The sequence below is a fragment of the Anas platyrhynchos genome, chromosome 2 (assembly GCF_047663525.1).
Source record: "Anas platyrhynchos isolate ZD024472 breed Pekin duck chromosome 2, IASCAAS_PekinDuck_T2T, whole genome shotgun sequence".
NCBI classification, from domain to species: domain Eukaryota; kingdom Metazoa; phylum Chordata; class Aves; order Anseriformes; family Anatidae; genus Anas; species Anas platyrhynchos.
Window position 1 is genome coordinate 121,201,912 of NC_092588.1, and position 17,836 is coordinate 121,219,747.

Below are 17,836 nucleotides of genomic sequence, written 5' to 3' on the forward strand. Positions count from 1 at the left end.
TGTTAATTAATTATGGGTAAGGTCTGTATGTTTACCGAAAAATCAGCTTTGCCATCAAAGGAGGATGGAGAATGGCACATGGATGGATGGAGAATGGAACAGGATGCGATTAAATTTAGATGTCTCGCTGGGAGGAAAGCGAGCGTTCACTAAGCGTCACCTGAGAGCGAGCTAGGCTTACTGAAAGCAGCTGGGCTTCTAAGCGGCAGTGAAAGTTGGTCGGGTTTACCAAAGCTGCTTTTCTGAGCTAATCTCTGCCCGTTTCCACAAGGCAAATTAACGCCCGCATTAGCGTTCCTCCCGAGGGGCCGCGGCCAGGAGGCCGTCGGCGGGCGCTGGCCGTGAGGGAGGCTCGGCAGGAGCCGGCGGTGCCGCCCGGGGCGCGGCCGTTACCAGGCCAGCGGTGAGGGCCCCGCGCCGCCATGGCGGGGCCGCTGCGGCCGGTGTACGAGGGGCGGTTCACAGACAGGTTTCCGCACATCTCAGCCGTGAGTGCCAGCGCTGGGCTGGGGGGGACCCTAGGTGCTGCCCGCCCGCTTTCTGCACCTTCCCAGCACCGCGGTCTGGCTGTGGGCTGAGGGAAAAGGCTGCAGCGGGGGCAGCCGGTGGGCTGCACTCACTGCGATCCCGCCTTGCCCCCAAAATAAAGCCGTGGGCTCCGTTGTGTCATCATGTGGACGGTTCGGCAACACCTTGCGTGAGGTGTCACAACCCAGTTTGACCAGTTTGACTTGGTTACACCTTATTTTTCGGTTGCGTTGCATAGGCTGGGAAGTTGCTTTCTACCGGCGATACGGCTGCGCGTTGCCTCACTGAGATTGTACCCAGGGTGAGTTCACTTTTCAGATGCTCCGTGTTAAGCTTCTGTGATAATTTCATCTGACTGATTGTGCCTATATGATAGACAGGCCCAAAATATGTTACTTCTGTTCATGCCGTTTTTATAAATAATGGGTGAAACCTTGGCAATTTTTTCCCGTCTGTTTAGAAATTGCTAACTTCAATTTTTTAGATATTAATAGTTTCTATTTAAAGGAAAGAAGCTACTAGCTAAAGAAGCTACCAGGATGCTAAGATGTTTCTGGTAGTTATTTTTCCATCTGTGTGTTTCACAAAATTCAACATGCCTCCTTAGGCAGGATTAAAGAGAATTATTTTACTGTTTTTTTTTGCTGTAGATACAATTACAGTGATCATTATGACTTCTGATGGAGGACCTTCTACTTTATTAAGGCTGCCCTGTTTGAGTTGTGATCCCTGCTGGCCCTTCCCGGTGTTCCTGAAGAGGCAGAGGCCTTTGAAACACCAGCATCCCCTTAGTGTCATCTATCCTTTTAAATGTGCTTAATAAACAAAACGGTGGTTAAAGCCATTTCTGAAACTGACGCACTGATGAGGGACTTGTGAATTATGCTGCCTGTTTCTGAAGCTTGTAACATAACACACGTAAAGAAGCTGTTGTTCATCTTAAAGCCTAAACCAGAAATGTGAAATTTAGGCATTCTCTCGTGACTTCTGCTGGTGGTGTGATTAAATTTAAGCTGGGCTGTGTAGGCCTTGCGTTCAGAATGTTAAGATCTGCAGGAATGCAGGCATGTTTTATTGTCTTAAAATGTCTTTCTATTTTGCTCTTACATTTGTGGAATCACACTGAATTGGCTGTGGTATGTTTTCTTTTCATTAATATTTTATGGAAAACTGCTGTAAAACTGTTTTTTCTTTGCCTTGTATATAGCCTATTACTCCAACTATTGTGCGAAAGTTTCGAAATACGACAAATCCAGCTCCTGGTGCAGAAAGAATATTCTATGGCAGAGCAGATGATCCTGACATTGCAGCTCACTTGACACATGGCATACAGTCACGTTCTTCACTTGGTGTAAGAATGTGTTTTGTTTCCTTTTGTTTAAGAATGAACTGCTTAAGAATGTACTTAGTAAAAGCAACTGATTTCTTCGTGATCAGGGATAAAGGTTTGTAGCTGAGTGATCTCTTTGTGGCATTTCACTGCTGCTGTGAATTATGTGAAGTCTGAGGTCAATTCATAAGATTTAGTTAGTATAATTGAAATAGGAAAGTAGTTGAAGTTCAATCACTTCTGTTGAATAACTTTTGCAATGACTACTGAATTATTCATTTCATTTCAACATTTAACTGTCTTCTACCCACAAATTTTTCTGCTTTCCTCTTTCCTAACAACAGAGGTAAAATCTGTTTAGCTCTTAACAAGAGAACTATGATCTGAGAATATACTCATATTCTCAGCACAATTTTTCTGTATTATCTAACTTTTGAGTTGAAAATGATTTTATTAGATAAAAAATGCTATTTTGGATATGGCAGCCTGTTTTGTGTGTAGTCCTCTCAACTTATTTTTCTAAGATGTAATCAAACAACCAAAGAGCTCATTGATGATTTTTATCTCATAACCATTGTTCAAATAATTCATCTATAAAAATAACAATTGGTGTTAGTAAATACAGATTGCTCATTCATTTTGGCAGCAGGTCAATAATAAGCCCTCTTTTGGATTACCTTGATGGGTAGTCTGAAAAATAAAATGACTTGAGAAGATCAAAGTTCCCTGTTTTGACATTTTTAAACACTTTTTTTGTTATTGTTGTTCTGAGAGGATGCAGTCTGGAATTTTGTTTATCAAGAGGAAAAAACTTGCATAAAATTAAAAAGTTCTGTTTTATAATATGTATTTTGTTTCTGGAGATTTAACATACCATTGATTATTAGTGACCTTACCTCACAATGCAGTTGTGTTTTGCAACTTGGTAGATAAATTTAGGTCACTCTGATCATCTAAGATCTCATTGCAACTCTTACTATCAAACTGCTGTTCTTGTGTGTGTTTGAGGAGGTAGCTGTACTGATGTGTGAATGATTAAAATTTGTTTGTTTTTCTGCCTTTTATGTTGTTTGTGACCTCTTTAGGCAGCTTCACTGATAAATCCACTTCCTAAAACTAATTTTCAACAAAAAATACAAGATAGAAAAGAAGCAATCTACTTTAGTAACCGTGAAGCACCCTTGGGCAAATCACATGATCAATCTCCTATGTTACCTAAGGGCTTAGATATAACTAATACCACATTCGGAACAAAAATCATCCAAGGTAGGAAAACTTAGTGTTAAAAATGGTTCTCCTAAGTATGAGATAACCTGTAACTTAATATTTAGCATATATTGTATGCTACCAAAAGTTCTGGTTTAATAGAAAACTTATTATAAGGGGTATTGAAATGGATAAAAATATACTAGTATCTTTCAGTAATGATGAAAAAACAGGCTCCTGAAAATGTTTTGTAACTACTAGGGCTTTTTTTTAAGGGTCTAATAAAAGATATTACCTTGACCTGTGAATCTTTCCTCCACAGATCGGAGCTAGTAACATATGTGTTGACAATGTAATCTGCTTGCAACAATTAGGCTCATCTCAGTTTCTCTGACTTAGTCCCATATTATCATGCTGTGAGATTCATACTGCTGTTCTAGTTTGGTGGAAGCATCGTACTTCCACATTATTAGCATCTCCTTTAACAGGATGTTGTTTAAAATTTAAAAACAAGCAAACCTGTATATATGTTCATTGCTTTTCAGATGCACCAGCTGGAGAGCTTATAAATCCACCAAAAACGTTTGAGGAAGTAGATGAAGAAACCAGAAAAGGACATGATCTGTACGTTGTGTCGCACAATGATTATTATGCGGGTATGTTCAAGGCTAGTAAGAAGTCCTATAAAAAGACCTAATATGAATAATGTTAATTGAACCTCTTTGTGTCTTCAAAACTTATTGGGAATTACTTTTTTTTTTTTTTTTTTTAAGATATAAGCTATTACTTTTTACTTTTTACATCTTTACTATTATTATATTACTATTATTCATTACTAATATTATTTTTAAAAGTAATGATGTGAAAAAAATCAGATATACAGCTGAAAGAACACTTATTGTTTCTATAATGGTAGGTCACTTCGTTGTGGGTGTAGTAGGTAGTGTAAGAGATTAATAATGGAGTTGAAAGACTGATTTCTTTTGGGTGCAATTTGAAAAGCATGCTACTTTCAAAAAGGAAAAAACTTTATGCTCTAGTTGGTTAGTGAGTTTGCCATTGTCTATGCCTTTGAGAGCAATCAGGTTTAGATCGCACACTGTAAGCCTAACTCATCCTAGTACTTTATACCTTTGTGTTTTATTAGGATCTAAACAAAATTTCAGGTCACCTAGACTTCTTGACAGGAAGCTCAACATCAAGCTCTGTTTACATCAAGGAATTTCAGGCTGCTGCCTGTCTCTCTGGAATGCAAGTTCCTCAGCTTGCAGTGCCTGCACATCTGTTCTGCAGTCTTGGTCTCTGCCCTTCCAGTGGGCTTTACAAAGTCTGAAGAATTGCTTCAGACTTTGGAGGCTATACTTACTTAAAGTGGTCTGCTCACTGTAGGTTACCCTTTATCTCATACATGGGAACAGAGTGACAAATATGCAGGACGTGTTACTTTTGCTGCCACTTCTATTTTTCCCACTTCCATCTGTTCCACTTACACTGTGAGACTTATGTTGCTGGTCTATGAAATTAGCATTACAATAAAATTACCCATTGTGCTATTACCAATAATTTTGTAGGTGGTGGCCCAACCTGTAAGAAACTGTGATACAAATATTTCAGTTGTAATAATGTAACCTTCATATGGATGCTCTTATGGAGAAGTGAAATTATGGTACATTGTTCTCTCACTGAGAAATTCTGCTTGTGCAGAATATGGTGCTATTGCTCTAAATTGGTGAAACTTGTAATGTTATTTCCCCTCCTCCCTAACTTTATTAGGTGTTCTAGTGGAATTACCTATTTCTGTCTCTTTTATAACTTCTATGCACAAGATCATGGAGAGGTCAAGCCAACTGAGCAGTTAGAAGACTGTTTATGTAGAAGGAATAAAAAAACTCAACTCTGTGTTCCAGTTTTGAACAATAACACAAAAATCCCATGCTGAAATACAGACAGAGGAAGCCTTTCTTAAAAAGTGTGCATGAATAATGTTTTTTGAAAGTTTTAATTGCAATTCTTTTCCAAAGGTGATTGAAAGTGCAGGAAAAATAAATACTTTGTGTAAGCAAACTACAAGCATGTGATGTTCTAGTATGTGAAACTTCATTTTACAGGCAAAGCTGTATTAATAGGTGTAATAAAAAGTAGGGCAACATCTTGTTTACTGTGAAGTCAGTGGAAATATTCCTATTGAAGTCAATATAGCAAGAGTATATCTAAAAGTGCAGCAGATCAAAATATTTTTTTTCTTTTTAGTATTATTTTTTTAAACAATAAATTTGATGGTATTTGATGTATGTTTTTGCCTGAGTACAGACATAAGGTACTTTTGTTTGCATGATTAGGCAATCTGGTATTTTTTCATTAATTCTGTTGGACTTGTCTTTACCCCTTCTTTTACTTCTGAATAAAGGCTAATGGATATCCAACTATTTTATAACTTGGATAGTTTCTGAGGCTTTTTTGTTGCCTTTTGTCCTTTCTTTTGACAATGAAATTAATCTTAATTACTTAATAAGTAGTGTATGTGTTACACAAATTTTATGTCTTTGAAAAGAATTGTTAATTAGTTATTTGCTTTTATTTACTGTTTTATGAATGAAGGTATCTATTTTAGTGTGTTAGTATATTTCTCTTTCTGAAGTATTTTAAACAAATCAAAATGTTTCTCTTCCCATCTCCCCTCACTGCAGGAGAAGCAATAAATAGAAAGTATGACTCACCAAACTTCAACAAGTCTTTTGCATATGGAATAGAAACCCCTCACTTCAAAGATGGACGAAATGTATCCAAATCCTTAAATTGGCTCTGTGATCTGCAGTGGTAAGTTGCCATCAGTTAACTAATTAAAGGTGTGAGTTTTAAAGAATAGTCTTCATATTTGAATATAATTTTACATCTTGCAATCCTGTCCTTTGGCTTGTTAGACATATTGGACTGAATAGAAAATGCAAGAAGTATTTTTCTGATTTGGATAAATTATTCTGTTCTACCATAGTATGGCAGCACAATGCTTGGCATTTCTTCAACATTACTTTTAAGTTGGGCCTCTTTATTAATTTTTTAATTTTTTTTTTTTAAAGGTAATGCCTCTGATTTTTGAAATAGCGAAACTTCTCAATTACTCAATTTGCTTTTCATGTGAAAGAGTTGCTGTTTTCTTCTAGCATATAGTATTTTTGAATGTTATTGAGCAGTTATTGAATACTATTAAACAACTGTTTGAGAATTATATTCAAATTTTATAGGAAAAAAGCAGCAAAAATTGTATCCAAAAGAAGTGATGATTTCAAGGAAAAATTTCAACCTCAAGTTGGAAAAGTCCTTGATCCGTAAGTAAGCAAAGATACCTTCCAAGAACAAAATTTCACTCCCATATGCCAAGTCTCCAATGTCTTGTTTTAGATCACCTGTATTCATATAGAAAAGGACATGACACTAAATTGTAACGTTATCTAGCAGCATGTCTTAATCTCAGTTGAGGCATTACAACGCTTCATGAACTGGTGATGTGTAACAGTTTTTTAAGTTCACAAAACAATGTTTATGGAGCATTGCAGTTGTCTTAAGGCAAATAGTGGTCAGGATCCAGCAATGCTGTAAGTCTGGGGTTCCTGAGTGTATACTGTCTGTCTGTATCCATACTGCTGAATATATGCTGAATGTATACAAAGGCTGTCTTTGCAGTTGCTTGGTATTTCTGTATAGTTGGAGACCCACAAACAACATTATTGACTTTGGTAGCCAAATTTAATTTTAAGCTCAAGATCACAGGCTTAAGTGACTCTGGAGACTGTGCCCTTGGTACCTATGTACCTTGGTGAATGTTTCTCCTTTCTGTAGGGAGAGTCACTTTCTCCTGTGACCTTCATGGTGTGCTTACTGCCAAGGAGATCTGGATTGTGAGCAACGTGAGGCAGTGTAATTAGTCAGGGAATCTAGGTTGCAGTGCAAGCTCAAATTCAGCACTAATATTACCAGTTAGAAACAAAGCTCAGTTTCTTTTGTGAATTTTACATCATCCCAATCCTGTTTGTTATAGGAAAATTATTAGAGAAAATTGCACCTAGTAGTATTTAGATTACTGTGCTTCCATCTCTCAGTAGGATTTTTCTTTTCTTGCTTAGAACAAAAACAACAAAAAACTCTTTTCAAATTCGATGGTGTTTTCTGATTCATGTAACAAAGCTTTAATTATTAAACATGCAGAAAAATTAATGTTGAATCTTTTTCAAATTAAGGAATAAATTTTTAATGTTAACAACATCATCTTAATTTTCTGTTTAAAAAAAAAAAAAATGGGGCCAAATTTTCTAGAGAAAATTGGCTTGGTTACTATTCTTTGTAGATACAGCCTTGCTTATGAAAAAGCAGAGATGTGATTAAACCTTTACACTGTAGCCAAAAGTAGTTTATTCAGAGGCATTGATTCAGTTGGAGATCTGGTTTGTCCAAAAATTAAACATTATTAATATCTGACAGGTGTGCTGTAAGGGTTTTTCCTCACTTATTTCTGTCATTATCATAGAGAAATTATTTTAGCAGTAGAATGTTTTTTTGTTTGTTTTTTTTTATCTTTTTAAACATTTCTAATTAGTAATGTTTACATTTTGTTGTGTTTAGCAGCAAATGTTCTAAGTAGGTTTATAAAGGGATGCTTTTCTGCAGTTGCAACTTCAAGTAGTGATGAAAAATTTCAGGTTAACTATATGTGTCATTCCTAATTATATGACAGATGATCACATTTCTTTACTAATAGCTTAAGGTTTATTTTTACTGTTAATAAACTACTTTACAATTAACAAAGAAATGTGCATATTGGCAGTATAGCAGAAACTATGAATGTTCCCCCAGGCCATACGTTTGGAATGTTACTCCGTCCAGATGAATGTGGTAAGTCTTGTAGCAGCAGAATAAAATCTTATCTTGTTGATGAAATTAATTTGACGTAGTTACTGTTAATTGTGTAGTGAATAATTTTCTTATGATCCTAGAGGTAATACTAAGTTTTCTGAGGGGCAATTTGAGAAAGAATAAGGAAAATTTGGTTTGGCAATTTTTGATTTTTAAGCCCCTGTATCTGAATGGAAATGAAATAGGAAGCAAAGAAGAAGGCAGGAAGCTCATATTGACATTTAAGTAACAAAGTTAAATTGTGTCTTTCCTCATAATGATTTTTCTAGTATTTCTACAAAAAGAGTAAAAATAGCAAGTAATAGATGATTAAAATAAGAATTTATTGAAGGTGGTAGACAAAACAATAAAAACTTTTATTATGGTGAAATTTTGAAAGCTACTCAACTCAAATAGTAGTTGTTGGAATTGATGATATTTTAATGTAACTACTAATGGTTTGGAAATGCAGTGAATAATTAAGAAGCAAACTATGTAAGTGGCTCAAAATTATTTAATTAGTCAAGACCAGAGAACTTTGTTTAAATTCTACATAAGCCCGTGCTATAAAGCATTCTACATGCTTTACTATGCAAGGTAATAAAGTTAAATATATTGAATGTGTAGGTATGGTTGTCCTATAAGGAACTTCAGAAGAACTGGTCAAACAATGTTAAAGGAAGGCAGAATGGCAGCTAAATCCTTCTTAACAAGTAGAAAGTAATGCATGCATGCTTCTGTTTGCATGGGATTAGATGAACTACTACTGTATAATAACTGGACTCTGAATTAACTTCTTGTGCTCCAGAAAGTGACTTCAAGGTAATGGTGAGGACTTGGATGAAAACTGTAGATCAGTGTATCAAAGTGTTTGAAACCTACCTAACAGTGTTAGTATACATAAGAAATGGTAAGAATAACACAAAAATAGTACCTTGTCTTTTTAGAAATTACTGATATAAAAGTACTTGAAATATTACATTGCATATTCCATTGATTCCTGCAAGTATCTTGCAACATGACAGATTTGAAATGGTAGATTAATAATATATATATTTTTTGCTCTCAACTACCTGGACATAGAATAACTCTTATTTCTCTCAGAAACTTTTGGTAGCAATGAATGGATTTGTGAAGTTATATTAAGATGTTTCAAAATGTTCAATGTTAACTGCATGTGAGTAGTGAAATCATCATGTGGACCATTTAATCTTGGATGGCTATATCAAATGTTCAGCAGTGCTGAAAATCAGCATCTTGAAACTGAAGTTCTTCTCAGGTCTCTAAGCCATTTTTTAAAATGTCTGTTTTCTGTATGTGTGCAACTAATTGAGGAAGTATTTATTTTTTTATAGGAGTTGGTGATCTTCTTCACTGTAGGGCTCCAAGTGAGTTCCTCCGTGGTAAAGACAGAGAAAGAGCTGTGCTAGCTGCAGTTCGGCAAAGTTTGAAGAAAGCTAACTATGAAAATTTTGATATGTTGCTAGAAGCATTTAGGCATTATGATAAGGTTAGTGCTTTAAAAAAAAAAAAAAGTTTGATGTTAGCTCTTCTGTGTCATGGAGATACAGACATGAAGAAACAGTAATAATGGAATGGTTGATGCCTGACTTTCAAAAGGAATCTTGGTTTTGCCTCAAGATATATGATTAGATTGCTGAGCACAAAAAGAAACCATGAGTAAATTTAAATTCAAAATCTGAACACAAGAATAGTTAATAATTTTCAATGCAAATAGTGATTTGAGATTTTTTGGTACATTTTTATAATAGCTGTTGTAACAACTGTTTTATTTATAATAGAATGGTGATGGAATGATAGACAAAGATGACCTGCGGAAGTCCTGTTTTCAGCTTAATCTGAACCTAGATGATGAGCTCTTGGATTCCTTATTTGACTATTGTGATTTGGATAAAGATGGTCTGATCAGTTATCTGGAGTTTGCAAACTTTCTTAACTGGAAAGACAAAATGGCTGTTAAAGAATTTGAAGAAAAAATAATTACAGGAGGTAGGTGAGTTAATACTGGAAAACTGTGTGGATGATCTTGTTCCTACAACAGCTATTGAAAGGACCCTGCCGAAGCAGAGTAGGTGCTTCTTTAGAAGAACAGGATGCCGAGAATCCTTTCCTGCCAGCCAGTGGTAGCAGGAGATGGGAGAACCTTAGATATAAATGTATTTCAGAACCCAGGAGTTTTGTTGCATTTGGAGAAAGTAAAAATTTCAAAGAATCATTATAAAATATGCAAATTAATTATTTTATGTCATCTACCTTATAGTTTCTCAAGGATTCAAGCAATGCTGTTTTTTTATTATTATTTGTTTCTTTTTACCTCTTGCTTTATAATAAATCCTGGTTGTTCCATAATTTTTGCTTACAGGGAAAAAAATAAATGTTTCTGCTCTGTCTGGCACAAGTACAGATGATGAACCACTGCTGAAGCAGGAAGATCTTGTATTAAAAGAACCAGGAAGCTCAGAAAAGACACCAAAAACACTTACAAGACCAACAGACAGTGTATTTGCAGATTATCAAACAACTTCTTCTCAGTATAATGCTGTAGTAGGTGGTCTCCCAACAACCTGTAAGTACAGTGGACTGTACCACTCACTTCTAAGCATTATTTAAGGCAAAATCAGAAACAGGTTTGAAGAGTACGCTGGTGCTGATACTACTAATGCACGATAGTGAAATAATTTATCTAATCTAGGTTTGTTTAGGATTGTGGCTTGGAAGTTGCCATGGCCTGTATGTTTGGCATGGATAATCCATTCAAAATTTGAAATTTAGTCTAGATGTGCAAAACCTTTGACATTGTCCCACGTGACATCTTTGTCTCTATGTTGGAGAGACATGGGTTTGGTGGATAGAAGATTCAGTGGATAAAAAATTACTGAGGTGGTCACATTCAAAGAGATGCAGTCAACAACTCTGTCCAGGTGGAGACCAGAGACACGTAGTGTTCCTGAAGGATCAGTACTGGGATCAGTATTATTTAACATCTTTGGTGACAAAGCTATGACACTGAAAACGATTTAGTGGGGACTGTTAGTGTTAGGTTAGAGGTTGGACTCGATGATCTTGAGGTCTCTTCCAACCTAGAAATTCTGTGATTCTGTGATTCTGTGTGATCTTTGGTGACAAGGACAGTGGGATTTAGAGCTTTGACAGGCTTGAGAAGTGGGCCCATATGAACCTTATGCATGACGTTTTACTTGACCTTCTTGAACTTACCGTGGGTCAGGGCAATCCCAAGCACAAGAACAGGCTTGGTGATGAGTGAGTTGAGAGCAGCCTGGCAGAAAAGGACTTTAGGGTGTTGACGATTGAAAAACTGAATGGTAATTCAGTTTTGTGAATGGTAATTACTGCTGGTAATGTGTGCTTGCAGCCAACTGTATATTGGGCTGCATCAGAAGTGTGGCCATTAGGTCATGGGAAGTGATTCTTCCCTTCTACTCTGCTCTTATTAGACCTCACATGGAGTATTGTGTTTGGTTCTGGGGCCCCCGATGTAAGAAAGATGTAGACCTGTTTGAGCAAGTCCAGAGGACGGTCACAAAGATAGGAGAGGTGCTCCAGCCCTCTGATCATGAAGACAGGCTGAAGGAGCTGGGGATGTTCAGCCTAGAGAAGAGAAGGCTCTGGGGAGATCTTATAGCAGCCTTCCACTACCCAAAGCTAGCCTATAGGAAAGATGGGGAGAGTAGTGATAGGACAATGGGTAATGGCTTTAAACTAAAAGCGGGTAGATTTAGATTAGACATCAGGAAGAAACTCTACTATGAGGGTGGTGAAGTATTGGAACAGTCTGCCCGGAGACGTTGTGGATGCCCCATCCCTGGAGGTGTTCAAGGCCAGGTTGGGTGAAATTTTGAGCAGCCTGATTTAGGAGATTGTGCCTCTGCCTGTGGTGTGTATGTGTGGAATTAGATGATCTTTATACTCCTTTCCAATTCAAACCATTCCATGATTCTATGCTTTTGAGAAATTAAGGTGGTAATTTTAGGATAAGATCATCTTGGAATCATCTAAAAATGTTTCTCACTGAAGTACTCCGATATTGTTGCAGTATTTCCTGTTCTCAAGCTACATGATATAGTTTGGGATAGGAATTCTAAAAATAAGAAAAAAAGAGAAGGGAAGGAAACTCTTGAAGCTGTGTAGACAAAAAATCAAATTTGCTCTCATCTAATGCAAAATGTTATATCCTCCCTGGCAGTATTTTTACAGATAGGCTTTTCCATATTAGCTATTGATTGATTTCCACAGATTATCCAGTGTGTGGCATTCCAACTATTCGTTCAGACATTCCTGCTCCTCGAATTCGCCGCATCAGTGACAGAACTAACTATGGTGATGAGGCCAATGCTTATGCATTATTGTTCCCTTCTGTCTTCAGTCAAAAGGGAGTGTATGAAAATGACTTTTTTAAAACAAGACCAAAGGCAGAGGTATGGTACTTTTCTTCGGAACATTCTTCCAAGACAAATGTAATATATGGTAGTGGAAAGCTGTATCATTTAATAAGTTGTAAAATTCATTGTTCCAACATTGCCATCTTTCTTTATACCCATTCAGACACTTGAAAAGTATATAGTCTTCACGTTCAAAGTTCTTCATAAAGATGGTTGATCTTCATTTTACTGAGATCTGACTTCCTTAAGTAATAGAAGGAAGTATGTTGAGTTGTTACTCACATGCTCAAATGCTGTATTGAATGAGGGTTGGTAATTAATCTAGGGCTTTGCAGCCTGTCTTCCTAATTTCTGCAATGTGAGAAGAACAGAGCAGCTGTGATATTTCCATCCTTGGACATATTCAAATTTCTGAGCAATGACCTAGGTAATATAGTTTAGTGGTGAAGTTAGTCCTGCTTTGATTATATGGTTAGACAGATTAACTCCAGAAATCTCTTTCAACAGACATTATTGTATGGTTCTATAAGTAGACAGAATACATAGTCTTAAAAAACAAAACAAAAAAGCCCCAAAGGAAGAATTTTACACCTGTATAAAACTAGTTTCTATCACACAGGAATGTTCAATGGAAAATTTTACCCAGGCTGTCTTCCCTCAAACTCCCAGATTTTGTTAATGGCAAATTACTAAATTTTTTTCCGTCTGATATCTCTGTGGGTTGCTACCACTCTTATCTCACAGCTCAGAGTTCTTCAATCATAAGTGGAAGGTGCTTTGCTCCTTATTCAGTATTGTTTACTGTTTGGCTTCTTTATTTCTATGCTTTTTTAATGAAAAAATACTAATAGATCATTATTTGAAGAGATATAAGATTTATAAGGTTCATCATTTGAAATATGACTTATGAGACAAATGCTAAAAAAAATAAATAAATAAATTCCAATCTAAAGTGAAAAAAGAAGCCGTGACAACCTCTCCATCTCTATTAGTCACTTTATTAGATAAAGATTCAGTCATAAAAAAATGGGTCTGAAACTTGTGTATGTTTTACAGAAAAAGGTGTTGCTAATTAGTGGCTGGAGAAGTAAAAGTGCTAAGTATAAAAGTGTATTGTCATGTTCTATAAATATCCGTAAAATGGCTTGTCAGAATGTCGTGAACATGAGCACTTACCATTTTATAACCCAGCTCTGAAGCAGGAAATCCATGCATGCAGAATATAGCTAACAGTAAATAGAATTCATGCTTCATTGAGAAACCCATTATACCTGTCAAGCATTAGATAGAGCTCTTCTCTGAAGTTATAATGTGGCCTGAGATGTCATACTCTATTGTAGACTATATAGGCTATACAGCGTGCAGTACTGAACCATCTTTGAGTGTGTTAAATCATCCAATACTTGTGAAATAGATTAAATCAAGAGACTATCACTAACACTGCAGTATTTTGATATGGAATATTAATATTTTCAAAAGTGTAGTAGCTAACCTAATGTTTTCAAATGTGTAATAGCTAACTAAAGTATTTGAAAACCCGGAGTCATGTCATACTATTAGTTTTTGAAATGACCTGTAGAAATGAATGAGAACTCTCTTTTGTGTTATGAAGAGATGCTCTATAGTCAGAGTGCTTAAAGAGTGCTTTATAGTCAGGGTGTCTGTAGGGCGTCTATTTTCTTCAGTGGAATTCATAATTTAAGAGAATAGAAGTTATTTAACTTAGTAGTAGTGTGTAATTTATATTCAACATGATCATGTTGACAATAGGTAAGGGCCAGATTAACCTGTCTGTGAACTCAATCGTCAGTGATTATTTTACAGCTGTTGATGAGCTAAGACAGAATTGTATTTTAATATGATGAGTTACAAGAACATGCAGTTCTTTATGGTCCCTACAGTGTCAGCTATATTTGATTTTTCAATGTTGAAGTTGTTTCAATATTTTTAAGTGAAGTCAGTTTTGTATATACTACAGCTTTCATCCCAATAAGATTGTTTCACTTAAATTGAGGGAACTTCTTTTTTTTTTTTTAAGGATGCAGGACGTGGTCTGTAGTTTTAATTAAAAGAGGAAAAATATTCTTTGCCAATATATGTAAGAGCTGGACTCTATAGTTTAAAGAAAATGCCAACCAGAATTACTTGAGTTGTGTTATTTTGTAGGTTGCACAAATTCTCCGCAACAGTGGTATGAACATTTCAGATGAAAGATTTGAACAGATATGGAAGCAAGCCTGTATGAAACAACAGGAAGAAGAGGTTTGTGTACAAAATGTCAGGAATATACTGGATGAGATAAACGCAACACCCGAAGACTAGAATTAGCAATTGTTTTGTGTGCATGTGATGCATATATTTAAATTGACATCAGTCATAATTCTGGTGCTGAATACAATAAAGATTTAAAATAAGATGTTTTTATATAACTAGAGTTCACTGTTTATTGTCTTTCTGAATACTGTATTCACCACAAATTTATATAAATGTTTCTGCCCTAGTTGCAATTACTAGGAACCGATGTCCATATGAAGAAAAGAGGATACACGTACAACATTTGTGAAAGGAATTCAAATTTTTATCTTACATTCTTTATTCTATCATTTTTTTTTTTTACATAATACTTTAGAAATGGACACTTGTGCATTTAGGATTTTTTTTCTCTCTGCAAGACCTCTTAAAGATAGAAAAACATCTAGCCTTGTTTCTAATGTTCTATAACTCCTTGTTAGTAAAATGGTAGCAAACAGAGAACTGACTAGGGTGCTATTTGATGCTTTTAAAAATCCATGTGACAAAGTGCTTTACAGTAAGATACTTAGTTGTGTGTGGGGGGGGTCTAATGCATTCTCATGAAGTAGACATCATAATAATCAATCTATTAAGTGCAAAAATAAATGCCCAATTGTGTGGCAGAGGGCTCATATTCTATATCCCAGCTTATGGCTATTAGGTACTAGTTTTGAATTTTCACAATAAAAAAGAATGGGCTTTTAGAAGAATATGTGCATGTTACATAAAAATACAGACTAAGTAGTCAGAGAAGTTTGGGAGGTCTTTCAGAGTGCTAACTGTTCACCTTTGGCTAGTGCAATTTCTTGGGAATAGTGATCATAGACAAACCCTTGTGAATCACTATGGAAATCTCAATGAATATATTATGAAGTAAAGTAAGAGTAAACAATGGAAAGTAAATAATAGTAAAATCTGCAACTGTGAATGGAATTGTTCATTCTTTACCTACTTTACTGAGTTTGGTATGAAACAAATGGAAAGTGTTTGGTATTGGCAGTGAGAATAATTACTTTTAGATTTTTTTTCTTCTTTTTAATTGGAAAAAAAAATTGAAAAGAAAAATCCTTGTCCAATGTGATAGTAGAATACAGGATTTCAGGAATGATATTGCTTTCTCACCTATCAGTGCTTCCAATATGTTACAATAGCAAGATTTAAAAGATTTAAATCTTGCCATTGTAACATATTTTTTTATTAACATCTTTAATGTTGGTGGCCAAAATTGTTACCAAGTTCTAAAATGTAAGCAAAGGTTCAATTTATTTTAACTACTAACAATGAATGTGTAATGTCAGTTTAAAGTTTAGTTGTGTTGCTTTCTTTCACGTGGCACTTGTGATTGTTGAGCTTACTCCTTCACAGACTTTCTAGGAGCTTGTAATTTATTGGTTTGTACAAAAACATCTCCCTTCTGATCACGTAACAACAGAAAATGCTGAGTCAAGTAATTCGGAGGTTTTAGCAACAAAGGGTTCAGTGACTCATCTTTTTAATCATCATTGCAGCATTTTAATAGTAGCTGTCTTGCATCAAGTAGAAAGAATGTGTTTTCTGGTATCACCAGGGAGCAGTTGGTGGAAATCTTTCCTGCTGTGAATGAAAGTTGTTCTGTGCTTTTGTTGCCTTGCCTTCCCATCCTTCTGGATCTCCCTGCATGCACCGGGAAGTGTGCAGAAAGCAGACAGACGATATGAAGTGAAATCATGACAGAAAGATGAATGTACTGCTAATTTAAAATTGCATTTATTGCGTCAGGATTTAACCACCGCAGTGCAATTCCCTAAAGCTCCTCTGCTCATACAAGGTGGGAGGGAAGAAACTTTTACCTTCATGTGGTCCAATTCCAAAAGCATCAAACAGAATTACTGTTAAAGAACATATTGCTGTTCTTGTTCAACAGAAAATTTTGGGTGAAAGGTTTAAGCTTACTTCAGAGAAAAATGGGGAAAAAAATCAGATGTGAATATTCATAGAAGAGATTTGTGTTTGTTCAGCAGCTAAAAACTATATACCATATTTTTGAATCTACTGTAAAGATACCCACTTTTATTTCTTTACTTTCAGTAGAATATTTTCCTTTGTCAGTGAAACAGATTTAACATTGTTCTTGGGCAGTCAGCTAAATAAATGTATAATAATAATAAAAAAAAAAAAGACCAGTTCGGGCTTTTTTTGCAACTATGTTTCTAACTGCATACGAAAGGTTTCCTTTTGAGTTTGTGTTTTATATGAACTTGAAGTGCTGTTCCCCTAAACTTGACTCTTTTGAAGAATAAAGGCTTAATCACTGCACAGAGCTGTAAATTCTACTTAATGGGTTCTTGTTTTCCATTACATGCTTATGAGACCTCTGAAAGATTTAATTTCTGTGATACAGCCAGTTAATTCTGTGGAGTTCCTGAATCCTTTTGTTAAATGCTTTATGCACAGAGACTTGGTGAAGATTCTTATATTTCATTTTTGTCTTTACAACATGTATGAATTCAAAGATACATTTATAAACTTTTAAAGCTCCAAGTTGTGTTCATGATTTTGTGGTTACTGTGGGCCGTATCCAAGGCAAGGTTTTCTGGAAATGGTCAGCAAAACAACCTTCACTATGACTTAAAAACCACACATTCTAAGAACAAACACAAATTTAGCATTCAGGTCGATTTATTTTGTTAACAGCTACATTACAAAATCACAGGGATTATATGTATGTTGACTTTGTAGACAAAACAAGTAAACAGAAAATCCTGATAAAGATACATGTTCGGATAAAAAAATCTGTGTGGCCAAATTTTGCTCATAGAAGAGGCACTTAAGTAGGCACTTAAAAGTAGGCACTGGCTAAAATACACAGCACATTCAGATATTAATATGCTCTTTCCCCTTTCATTTTACCTACATGTCACCACAAAGAGTAGTTCAAAGAATAGCAGATTTAATAAATAATGCATTTTTAATTGGTTTTGTCAAGTGAATTCTTATCTTAGAGCAAATGTGTTGTTTTCCAGTGACAGAGAGAGTTTTTCCTTCTATAGAGCAATTTCTTTCCCCAAAAACCCATGCCAGAAATACTGACTTTCAATAGTGGAAAATACTAACCTGTAAAAGATAAGGCTGAAGACTTGCATGTGCCAAAAATATTTGTTACTTTTATATTTCTGACTTTTAAGTGTGAATA

At 35.6% G+C, this 17,836-nt stretch overlaps 1 protein-coding gene across 1 annotated transcript; it reads left to right on the forward strand.

Annotated features, from left to right (window-relative positions):
- Positions 1 to 63: 63 nt before the first annotated feature.
- EFHB (EF-hand domain family member B) lies at positions 64 to 16,959 on the forward strand. Its single transcript, XM_027451044.3, has 13 exons — positions 64 to 488; positions 767 to 829; positions 1,736 to 1,879; positions 2,944 to 3,124; positions 3,610 to 3,720; positions 5,752 to 5,881; positions 6,307 to 6,390; positions 7,884 to 7,951; positions 9,307 to 9,461; positions 9,754 to 9,961; positions 10,335 to 10,538; positions 12,227 to 12,408; positions 14,539 to 16,959. Exons 1-13 carry the CDS (start codon positions 423 to 425, stop codon positions 14,692 to 14,694), a joined length of 1,752 nt encoding a protein of 583 aa, XP_027306845.3. The 5' UTR covers positions 64 to 422; the 3' UTR covers positions 14,695 to 16,959.
- The last annotated feature ends 877 nt before the right edge of the window (positions 16,960 to 17,836 follow it).